The 12,387-nt window shown below is 40.0% G+C and overlaps 1 protein-coding gene across 2 annotated transcripts in view; it reads right to left on the bottom strand.

Annotated features, from left to right (window-relative positions):
* Nucleotides 1-12,387, bottom strand: part of ube3d (ubiquitin protein ligase E3D) — a 74,505-nt gene that overhangs the window by 20,204 nt on the left and 41,914 nt on the right. The window contains exons 9-10 of one of the 2 annotated variants that reach the window (XM_062981293.1): nt 7,734-7,778; nt 6,420-6,553 (exon numbers count right to left, since the gene is read on the bottom strand). In XM_062981293.1, coding sequence (XP_062837363.1) covers nt 7,739-7,778 — 40 coding nt within the window. In that variant the 3' untranslated portion in view covers nt 6,420-6,553; nt 7,734-7,738. Of the gene's footprint in view, nt 1-6,414; nt 6,554-7,733; nt 7,779-12,387 lie in introns of those variants that run through there. The other variant, XM_008121847.3, reaches the window with a different exon arrangement.

Here is a 12,387-nt window from a genome sequence, read left to right as displayed (position 1 = left end):
TCATCACATCCAAATTGCTTTTCAGTTTCACAACCACCTCTTGCAACATGCTCCGAGACCCAGTAATTTGGTACATTTCCTCTCTGAAGAGATGTCAGAGCCACTTGGCTTTCCTGAAACCAGATCATCACTTGAACTTGTTCTGAATGGGCTGCCAAGCAAGGCTGGCAACACAATACATCAGTGTAATCTTTTAACAAAAATGACTTCCCAAAAGGTCATGTCATCTTTTCCAAAACACCTACAGTCTTCAACAGTATTTGCCCAGCGATGAAATACAGCTATAGTTCAATGGTACAATATGCCTACATATCACAGATTTATTTCAGCACAGTGCCTTCTTTCCTTCAGATTAGGGATGGGCAAAGTATAGCCCATAAGGTAACCCCCTCCTTTTTGCTTTGCTCCAAAATGCCCCCAGATTATCACTAGTGAGTGTAGAGGTTATTTTCACCACACTGGGAGGTCTCCTGGATATTCAAATGGATCAAATAACATTTTTGTTAGCCTCAAAATGCCCTCTAAGGCTCAAGAAAACCTCCCAAACTTAGTGAGAATGCTCCCATTTTACTTAAAGGATATTTAAGGGGTAATTTTATGCTCTCTAAAGTCTCCTGAGGGGCTAATGCATCCCCCTAAACTTCTGCAAATTCTCAGATGTTTGACAAATAATACGTATCAGGCACACAAGTCTTTAAACCTACTTTGGCTACTATTCTGGCTGTTGGAAATATAAAAATCCCCCTTTCCTTCTAAACTATTTATTTTAAAGATAGACGTGGCTCAATATTTTCCAGAAAGTAAATTTTCAAGCCAAACTTGGCACCTACCAGCTATATTGGCTGAAAGATTTTGGAAGTTAACAAGCAAAGACAACCATATCCACGTTTGAGTGAGAGATCCCCAGGTTCACATGTGGCAGAGATCTCTGACCTAACTCAGACACTACACTATTTCTGCACTGTTATTTAATAATATTTCAAATTCTTTGTCCTTTAAAATATGGTCAGTTGTTCCTTTCAGTTACACCTATATTTAATAGATATATTGATGTTATTATTTTTGTTACTGCTGCTGCTAATATTAAAATTTAGTTATGGAGCGCTGTGTTGTTGTTTATTCATTCACAGTTGCTTCTGACTCTTTGTGACCTCATAGACCAGCCCAGAGCTCCCTTTCAGCTGTCGCCACCCCCAGCTCCTTCAAAGTCAAGCCAGTCACTTCAATAATACCATCCACACATCTTGCCCTTGGTCGGCCCCTCTTCCTTTTTACTTCCTTTTTCCCCAGCATCATTGTCTTCTCTAAGTTTTCTTGTCGTTTCATGATGTGGCCAAGGTACTTCATCTTTGCCTCTAATATCTTTCCCTCCAGTGAGCAGCCGGGCATTATTTCCTGGAGGATGGACTGGTTGGATCATCTTTCTGTCCAAGGCACTCTCAGAATTTTCCTCCAACACCACAGTTCAAATTGTCTATCTTCCTTCGCTCAGCCTTCCTTATGGTCTAGCTCTCGCATCCATAGGTTACTACTGGTAATACTATTGCTTTAACTATGCGGACCTTCGTTGCCAGTGTGATGTCTCTACTCTTTACTATTTTATCGAGGTTGGTCATTGCTCTCCTCCCAAGAAGTAAAAGTCTTCCCATTTCCCGGCTGCAGTAGACTGGTAAAGGTAAAGGTTTTCCCCTGACGTTAAGTCTAGTCGTGTCCGACTCTGGGGGTTGGTGCTCATCTCCATTTTTAAGCCGAAGAGCTGGCATTGTCCATAGACACTTCCAAGGTCATGTGGCCGGCATGACTGCATGGAGTGCCGTTACCTTCCCGCAGGAGCAGTACCTATTGATCTGCTCACATTTGCATGTTTTCAAACTGCTAGGTTGGCAGGAGCTGGAGCTAACAGCTCATTCTGCTCCTGGGATTTGAACCTGGAACCTTTTTGTCTGCAAATTCAGCAGCTCAGTGCTTTAACACACTGTGCCACCAGGGGCCCTATGTCTGCAGTAATCTTTGTGCCTAGAAATAGAAAGTCTGTCACTGCCTCCATGTTTTCTCCCTCTATTTGTCAGTTATCAATCAGTCTGGTTGCCATAATCTTGTTTTCCTTGATGTTTAACTGCAACTCAGCTTTTGCACTTTCTTCTTTCACCTTGGTGACAAGGCTCCTCAGCTCATCCTCACTTTAAGTCATGGAGCGCTGTGCTGTTCACAAATCAGATTAATCTTAATTGAAGCCTATAGGTTACTGTAACCAGCATCATGTATGTTTTTCAGATCACCTGCATACAATAGTGGTCTCAAAGAGTGAAGCTTTGGTGCTTATGGCACAAAACTGTTAATAAAGGTCTGGCTTTATGTGATACGCAATCTCTATTGTGCTCTACTAACATTATTTTGGGAGACACACATTTAGAAGACAGTTAAACCCACCCCAAATTAGACAGCTTATCTGATAACGAATGTTTATGATGACCCATTAGGTCATCTATCAGAGATCTTTGATAGACATTGCTATGGAAAAAAATGAATATTTTACTTTGGCAACTATCAAATATCAAAACCAAAGCATGCAAAATAAAAAAGGGACTGGCGAAGTTAAATAGACAATGACTGTGGTTATATATGAGTCCATGACACTGAATAAAAAATCAACTACAATATTCTAAAGACTTACTCTTTGACACTTTTTCAACTAGCATGACTAGGAACTTACATGAGAATCAGCTCCTTCAGGCAAGAAATATAAAGCCAATGAAACTAAGGGTAACTGGTTTTATATATTAGGTTCGGAGCTTGAAAAAAGGGTGTGTTTTTTTTCACATTATGTTTCCTAGAATCATTAATCCAGGATGGCAAGTACCATGTTGCCTGTGATTATTTTGGGAGTATTGGTGCATAACACTAACTTTTCCAAGCACTGAATGGGTTGTAGCAAGCCATGCAGCTATAAAAGTTAAGTGCAGTATAAAAAGTGAACAACCATAGGTAAAGGTAAAGGTTTCCCCTGACGTTAAGTCCAGTCATGTCTGACTCTGGGGGTTGGTGCTCATCTCCATTTCTAAGCCAAAGAGCCGGTGTTGTCTGTAGACACCTCCAAGGTTATGTGGCCGGCATGACTGCATGGAGCGCCATTACCTTCCTGCCGGAGCAGTACCTATTGGTCTACTCACATTTGCATGGAAATGTGAAGCTGGAGCTAACAGCGGGCGCTTACTCCGCTCCCGGGATTTGAACCTGCAACCTTTTGGTCCGCAAGTTCAGCAGCTCAGTGTTTTTAACACACTTCACCACCGGGGCTCCCATGAACAACCATATATACTTACATATAAAGTTGACCTCACGTATAAGTTGAGGGCAGGTTTTTGGGGCCAAAACAATAGATTTTGATACGATCCATTAATAAATTGAGGGTTGTTCCACCATAAGCCTGGAGGAATGGGAAAGGTGTTGGCAAAAAAAAATTAAAATATACCTATTCAATTCCGTTAAAAGAAAGTTGGTATAAAATTTTCTTTAGGTGGCATATTACACCGGAATAATTAGCAAAAATTAATAAGAACAAGAATGGGGATAAGTGTTGGAAATGTAGGAAAGAGAAGGGAGACTTTTTTCATATGTGGTGGGGGTGCAAGAAGATAAAAAGGTTTTAGAGAATAATAGGAAGGAAATGGAGATCATATTACAGATAAAGCTTGCCCCAAAACCAGAATATTTTCTATTAGGGTTAACGGATTTTTTCACGGACTCAAACAACGAAAAACTGTTCATATACATGATAAGTGCAGCCAGAATCATGATTGCGAAACTCTGGAAAACAGCAGAAATACTGTCACTAGAACAATGGATTGTGAAATTGATGAACATACAAAACATGGACACATTAACGCAGATAATTTCAGAAAAAATGGACACAAAAACAGATTGGGACAAATTAAGCAAATATCTCAAGGAAAAAAGAAACTTGGAAATATAGAGGAAGATATTGTTTAAGAGAAGATACTCTTAGGTTCTTAGAAAAATGTTCGGGAAAGAATTGGGAAAACCAAGAATTAAAATGTAGAGCAGGGGAACTGGAAGGTAATTTAGAGGGAGGAGGGAGGGTTGCGGGGTATCAGGTTTTTTCTTCTTTTTTTCTTTTTTTCTTTTTTTTTGGGGCACATGCGGCTTTCTCCTTTTATTGTATCACTATAATCATAAATAAATGTAATAAAAAATAAATAAATTGAGGGTTGTTCCACAAAGAACACTGCTGTCTCAAGGGACCAGCTGCCCCTGACCAGTGCCATTTTTCCGCCCAGGCCTTCAAAAAGGCCAGAAGAAGCACCACAGCAGAGAGGGAAGAGGATGTCGGTGTTTCATTACATTCTCCTGAAATGGTCTATGATCTAGTATTTCTCTGCTCTCCTCAAAGAAGGCAATGGTATTTTTATTTGATTTTTTGACTTATATTTCTAGACTTATACATGAGTATAGGGTATACTAGAGTTCCCATTTAAAGACACAGTTCTTTTAAAGTTGGTGGTAGTCAGGAATATCTTAGCAGCAGGTGGTCCTCTCTCTCTCTCTCTCTCTCTCTCTCTCGCCAGGCAGAAGAGATCAAAAAGCAACTTTTCAAACCCTTGATAGAAACTGAATGAAAGCACTATTTGGACTAGATAAAACAATACTGAGATACATATTTATGGTGAATTTTACACCAAAAAAGATCATCTTGGGGACCAGCATGCTCACAGAATACTGCCAGAGAGCATCATGTTAGTAGAGTATTCCAGAAGAATATGTGATCACTTTCTTTTCTACGGAATATCAGAGCATATATGCCTTATCTTTAAACTTATCCATGAAGAAAATGTCAGCGGGTATGATGGGTAGCAGAGTGAAATCCAAAAATTCACCATCCCAGTCTTCACCTCCTTCTCTCCAGACTGTCTCCCGGTGTGGAAAAAACAGCACTGGACAAACACACTCCAGCAGACGAGGATTCGGTTGGAAATCCAACGGCAATAAACTTTAATTTACATTTCTATATACAAACAGAGCAAATCAGTCCTTCTCTCCATGAGTGCTCGCCGAAGCGACTCATGCACACACAGCACATTGCTCAACAGCTCTACAGGAAACTCCTCTGCATTCCACAGGAACAAGAAAGAAAGTCCCGGTCAAAACAAACTTGACCCCATTGGTCCTGTGATACATCAATCATAGCAGACTCTCATTAACTCCATAACTGCTGAAATGCCTTGCTGGAAAAACTAGCACATAAGGCATTTCTAATAACCCAGATTGATTTTAACATTTCACAAAACACAATACCCTGACAGAAAAATGGGGAAGTTATTTTACTATGGCTGCTTAATTTTGAAATTTTAACAAAGTCTGGAACTGGGAGAGATTGCGGTTGGAACACAACAATGGCAGCAATCGTTTGAAGCAAACGTTACATGAAGGTGATGTTCTTCAGTTGCTTAGCAAGGTATCCTTGAATTTTATTATTTTTAAAGAAGTTAACAGACCATCAACAGCTCTGCTTGAGTTCATAGCATACACTGCCAGGTACTTGGGAATTTCAAGCATTCACTATCACAAAAAGGATGTGATAAGCATGCAAACAAACCTAAACAGCTGTGCAGAGTTTAAAAAAACAAACAAACACCAATTTACTATGTTTAAAATTAGCCTCCAAATAATTCAAGCCAGTCAACTTTCCTGTCCCACTGTTCACCATAGCAGTCTCATTTTCCCCAAAGGGAAACAAAGAGGACGATGCTACTCTCCTAGAACGTTCCAACTTCATCATAATAGAAACAGCATAAATAAAATAGAACCAAACAAGCTACTAAAAAAGGAAAACTATACCAATCAAAACATGAAAAACAAACAGTAATCTATTCCCATCCACCACACCCACATAAAAAGAACAATTAAAAATGACTTCCCACTCTCCAAACCAAAGACATTAATATGAAAATATAATAATCTTCTCATTACAACTTAATTAATGTTCTTCTGCCTAATGATTAAAAAATAAATCACCTTCTTCAAAACCCACAAGTGTCATCTTGTCTTTTACTTCTTAAGATTTAAAAGATTTCCAGACTTTTCAAAAGTTTTCCAACAATTTCTATTTGATCTAAGCAAATAATTTGCCTTTTTCCACTATTTCAAAAATCTCCAGAATGCATTCATCTTTTTTTTTTAGCAGATCAGTACTTTTCCATTTCTAAGCACAGGGCAACCTCGCTGTCAGAAACATGTAGTGAAACAATTTATAGTTCAAAACATTAATTTGCTTGTTTAGTATTAACAGTATGAATCCAGGATCAAACTGTGATTTATTAATATTATTTTTTCAACAAGAAATAGAATCCAAAGGTCTATCTTTTTAACATTAACTTCACTATATCATTTCTTTACCTGGAAAGAATTCATCCAGCGAAGGGAAGGTGGCAATGAAGCATTATTCCGAGCCAGTATCAGTAGCAGGTCCAAACAGGTTTTTGCTGGAAATTTTAGAGGATGTACTCCAATGTCATTTTTCCAAGTATCAATGAGACTGTAAAACAACCAAAAATCTTGTTCACTTAATATATAGGATCCTCAAACTCCCACTAAAAGAACCAGGATAATCCATGCAGCACTAGTCTGAATGATAATAACTACTATCTTGCATAACTTCATATAAATTATCTCACATTTATCATCACCGCCTTGTTAGACCAAAGATGCATCTAATTCAGCATTCTGCATCTAGAACAATCAGTTAAATGCTCCTGAAAGTTCAGCAAGATAAAGGCGTTGGTAACAGCAGTCTGTTCAGTTTGATTCCAAGGCTGAAATCCTGAACGTGGCAATTTAAAATGATAGAAGAATGAAGCTTAGAGTAGATTAAAGCCAACAGAAGTTTGTTTGCTTGCTGGGCAGGAGAGGGTCTTCTTCACTGAGACACTCAACATGTGGAATGATGCCCCCATAGATATTTGTCAGGCTCCTAGGGTTGGGAGTCTCTGCCATCACCCAGAGACCTCTCTGTTTATCCAAGCATTATAATCCTGATTGTTCACATGAATTACAGACACTTTTGGACAGCAATTCTCATCAAAACTCTCTGTTTTTTAATGAACTGTTTTAGGTATTATGTACAGTACTATTTTTAAAAAATCTGTACAAAAACGTATTGGAATAAAATAAAATAATCTAGCTAGCCGTATATTAATTTAAAGCCCAGCAGCTTGTGGCTCTCCAAATTGTGTTGGATTACAACTCCCACCAACTTTCGCTCTCTTTATTGGCTATGATGACCAATGCTGATAGGAGTTCAGCCCTGCAATTCTATAAATCTTAACTAGATAACAAGGGGTAATGTCATGTATGATGTTCTAAAACATTAAGGGGAAGGGGAAACAAATAACATCACTAATAGAGCTATTTTAGAATGTAAGTCTTAAGACTGCATATTCTATGTATGGTTGTGAAAGCTGTGCAGTGAAGAAACCGAATAGAGCAGTGGTTCTGTGGGTCCCCAGATGTTTTGAACTTCAACTCCCAAAAATTCTAACAGCTGGTAAACTGGCTGGGATTTCTGGGAGTTGTACTCCAAAACACCTGGGGATCCACAGGTTGAGAACCACTGGAATAGATAATCAACTCGTTTGTAATGTGGCCCTGTAAACTGCAGATACCACAAAGTGCCAAAGAGATAAATAAATGGGTGCGAGAGGAAATAAAGCCCAAACCTTTCCTAGAAGCTGAGATGATCATCACATTTTGGAGGTGATTTACTGGAAAAGATGAGAATGGCTGGTAAGGAAGTAGGAAAAGAGAATGACTGTGGCCCCACATATACTGCCATAAAATTCATAGTGCTGTTTAACTGCATTATGAGTCTACACTGCCATATAATGCAGTGCAATTCAGATAAACTGAATTGTGAAAATGCATTATACGGCAGTGTAGATGAGACTGGGATTACAAATGGATAAACTCAGCTAAGACACCATAGCCCTGAGTCTCAGAGATCTGAGCAGGGCTGTTGATAACTTTACTTTCCTGATTATGGATACTGAAAAAGATTGAATCGGGATCAAAAAAGACTATATGACAAAAAGCAAGCTACCAAGAACGATGCAAGATCAAATTTACAGAAATACAAGGAATGAACAATGTTCCAGTATTCCTATAGCTTCCAAAATAGGGCAACACATGGCCAAAGCTAAGATGAACTATTTCACATTTCTTTCCTACATAACTTAATCTCTAAGATACTAGAGGAAATCAGTTGGGGGGGAGCAGCCATAAAATACAACTTTCCTTCTGGAATTTGTCTTCTCAGTGGTTCTCTGTCTCCTTGGAGAGAAGAGAAGAAAGAAGAAGAAAGGAGCTTTGTTGCAAAGACCATATTTCTTAAAGCTCTCACATCTCTTTTCTCTAAGGGAGGAAAGCACAGAGGTGCTTCTCCCGCTGAGCACAGAGAGAAGTTTGGCTCTAGTCACTCATTAATGCCTACTCAATGCTAAAGTTACTTATTCAGGTCCAGAGCACAATGTAATCTACAGCAATCTCAGCAGTGAGTCAGAGAGCATCTCATTAAAATAGACCCAAATAGCTGGGGAGGGGAATGGCCTGCAAATGCTTTAAAATGGGTTTTCTTTCATTTTTAATTGCTTTGCTTACTGAACAAAAACTATTGCATTTCAACAGCAGCTTCCTGAAAATTCATATCTTAATGAAAGACAGAAAAGATATTGCGTGGTCAGTAACACAACAAAGAATGACCAGCTACTGCAAAGAATATGCCAAAGTGGAGGCATTTTAATCCTGTACTGTACTTGACCACTTGCAGGTTAGCTAGAAGTATGGCAGCACTTACCTATTCACCTTGTTCAAGTTTATGGTCCTTGTTTTTCATACTTCTGCTTTCTATAACATATCCTTTCTTTCCCCCAAAAGCCCCCAAAATAGTTTTGTTGTTGTTGTTGTTGTTTTTGTTGTTGTTTTCTAGCACATAATCATTAAGGCACAGGAGAAGCTGTGCAGATGATAAAATTGACATAAAATGGCACTCTGACGGCTGGGTTGGAGCAGAGGCTAACAAGAACATTAACTATGGGGAGCATGGCTCAAATTCAAATCACACCGAGGCCATTGATGTCTTGTGCAGCCTCAACAAGCCGTGAGTTCCCCGGCCCTGCTCCAAATATGGAAACAAATATACAAGCCTACTTTATGTGAGAACCGCTAAGGAAATGGGTGTGATTGGGGAGTCCTTGAAGCACTAGAAAAATGTTAGACAAAACTTTAATATTTGAATCTCTTCAGAAAGGTCCCCTGATGGAAACTCTCCAGGTTTGCTGATAAAATATGGTGGAGGAGTAAGCAAAAGCAAATTGTTTAATGACAGAGCTGTGTCTACTACACAGGTGCTCTGCTCCCTTAAACCTGCAATGGAGTAGAGTATGGTGCCCCAGCTATCACCACCCGATAAACTCAAGCATAACTGCAGTTAGAATCAACTCCAAAAAATAGAATTCACTTATCCATGGGTACTTCTGTATTATTTATTTACAGCATTTATATTCCGCCCTTCTCACCCCGAAGGGGGCTCAGGGCGGATCACATTACACATACAGGCAAACATTCAATGCCTTTTAACATAGAACAAAGACAAGACAGACATAGGCTCCGAGCGGGCCTCGAACTCATGACCTCCTGATCAGAGTGATTCATTGCAGCTGGCTTGCTCTCCAGCCTGCGCCACAGCCCGGGCCCTGTACTTTAACCATTATAAAAAAAGGAGCCATCTTCTTTTCTGAATATTGTGGTGAAAGGCAAGAGCTTAGTGCAACCCAGGAAAAACTAAAAGAAACATTGACCCCCTTGATTTTCTCCACCATGGTGTCATTTCTGGACTCTTGAATACCTCGGTGGGCAAATGGTGGCCAGGGTTGGCTGGCCCCGAGAGTTGGCATTGGTACTTGTGATGTATCCATATCAAAAATATATAATTTTCACTTCAAAACCTGCCCTCAACTTATACATGATGATGACTTATTCATAAGTATATATGGCAAAATCCATCTTGTGCCATAGTGATGGGATTGTGCCCTTTGTTTCAAGCAGAAAAATGCCTCAGGCCAGTCCTGCTTCTGAAATCTTTCCAATAGATACTGCATAGGTAGTTGCCTCAAGCCGTAAAGTTATCATGGGGGTTCAGTGAATACACAGAAGCTAGCCTGGAGCTTGCATGAAGGTGGGAGAGAGATAAGTTCCCAAAGCAAGGGACTGCCATGGAGGGAGAAGTCAATCTGGAAGAGCGGGTGATACTTTCCACTGATATAACTCTACAATTGGATCCCAGGGAGTACAGTTTCTAGAGTAAAATTAGAGAGAGATGCCCTGTATCTTTAATGGCTGTGCAGAAAAATTTTCACAGGAATTGCTTGTTACCTGGCAGCATGACAAGCAACACCTGCTGAAATTTTCTCTTCTGCACAGCCATAAAAGGCACTGAAGCCCTCTCCACTATTCAGGCTGTTGGGAGTCTCTAGTAAAGGAGAAAACTCTTTTACAAGAACATCCCCTCAAGTATTCATAAAACTGTCTATATTTCAGTCAGAAGTTTAACAGTTATGGGCATTTATGGTGTAAATCTCTGGTGGCCCTTAGCTTAATTTCAAAAGCCCTGTGCAAGTTCGGGCATCTACAAGAACATTTTTTTTCCTTCTTTCCCAACAGCCAGTTGCCTCAGGCAGCAGGTTCTGAGTGTCATGAAATGGCAGCAAATTGTTAGGCTATTTAATTCCTCCTCCTTGCAGTTTTGCTACTTGGAATGGAAGACAGTGCTGATGGGATCTACTGTCTCAGATGCCAACAAAACCCCTCAAACAACAAAAACTTGACTTCCTATGAATCCTACGTTTCTTGTCTTTGAATATTGTGCATGGGGGGGGGGGGGGGAGAGATGTCCGGCCACTGAAAGAGAAAGGGGTGGGGGAGGGAGTGAAGGAAAGAACAGGGGGGGAAGGATCAAAAAGAGAGCGAAGAGGGGCACCCTTGCCTATTTTTTTGGTTTTGCCCCCACCTACTGCTGGCATGTAGCCCTTAACAGGCTAATCCAAGGGGAATGTGGCCTTTGAAAAGAAAAGAAACAGACTGATCTAATCAGGTTTATACACCAGAGGACTTGACTAAACACTGCTAAGGCTCTTGTATTTCTCAGACTTTGGCAGCCAGCCTTCCCTTCAGAGTGATGTTTGATGAAGAATATAATTTCTTTCCACCGAAGCGCATAAGGCAGCCTTTGACAGAGAGTAGTGTGAAAACACTCATGAATAGAGCCCCATTGCAATGGAGGCACATACGAAGATGCCTTAAACTGAGTCAGAGGACTGGTTGGCCTCTTGGAAGTTTTAGTCCGGAGTTTATCAAATCCTACCCAGAGATGATAGAAAGGGAGGCTGGGATGCCAAGTACATGTTCTACCAACAAACCAGGCTCCCTTTGCAATGCAGTGGGTTTACAGAAGAATACAAAACAATACCATGGACACCTGAGCCTCAGTTGAAAATAGGTTAATTCTGATTTCATGAAATTCATCTCTTTTGGAGATGTTTGTAGCCCAAGGGGATTTTCAACAACAGAGCAGTATTGTGGATTTTCTCCTCTCTATCTGTTTTCCATCTCAAGACCTCAACTGTTACTCATAGCTGAATGCTTTCTCAAAAGAACTCAAACTAAGTTGGGAAACATATTGCAAGTAGCCAAACTGGTCTATTAGAAAAAAAAACCCAAAGAATTACAAAGGTGTTTCTATTAAGACCGATTAAACTCTTGCATACAAAATAGCGTGCAGAAGTGTTCTTCAGGTTGGACATGGATCAAACAAATTGACACTGAGTAGGGCAGGGTGAAGAAGCCAGATATGAGAGCCCAGGGCCTCTAATTCCAACTTCCTATATCTAGTAACAATCTTAAAAATAGGATTGAAGGAGAAATTATGCCAATTTCATAATTATAATGCAAACCAGGAGCAAAATAGATCCAGACAAAGATGTGACTGTGGCAGTTTATCTTTTCCTGGTGTTTCCTCACATATGCCAGGTGAAGCATAGAAAAATTGGCTCCTTTTTAGATATATAGTGGGAGGATGGGGAATACGTTTTATATTAGCAAAGTTTGAGATAGATTTTGCATATGTTGCAAAAAACTCTTTAAACTATTTGGCTTTCATGAGGGGGGATTTACTCATATTTTGGCCATTAAAAGAGAAGTTCAGGGAAACTGAAGCTGCCAAGGGTTTCCCTACCTGCCCCTGCTGCCCCCCCCCCCCCCCAATAAAAGAAAGAATAGGAAAAGGGGGAGAAACGGGGGAAGCCATGGTACCTGTTAGCG

The sequence above is a fragment of the Anolis carolinensis genome, chromosome 1 (assembly GCF_035594765.1).
Source record: "Anolis carolinensis isolate JA03-04 chromosome 1, rAnoCar3.1.pri, whole genome shotgun sequence".
Lineage (NCBI taxonomy): Eukaryota > Metazoa > Chordata > Lepidosauria > Squamata > Dactyloidae > Anolis > Anolis carolinensis.
The sequence above is the reverse complement of the archived record's forward strand: the minus strand, read 5'-3'. Positions and strand labels throughout refer to the sequence as shown.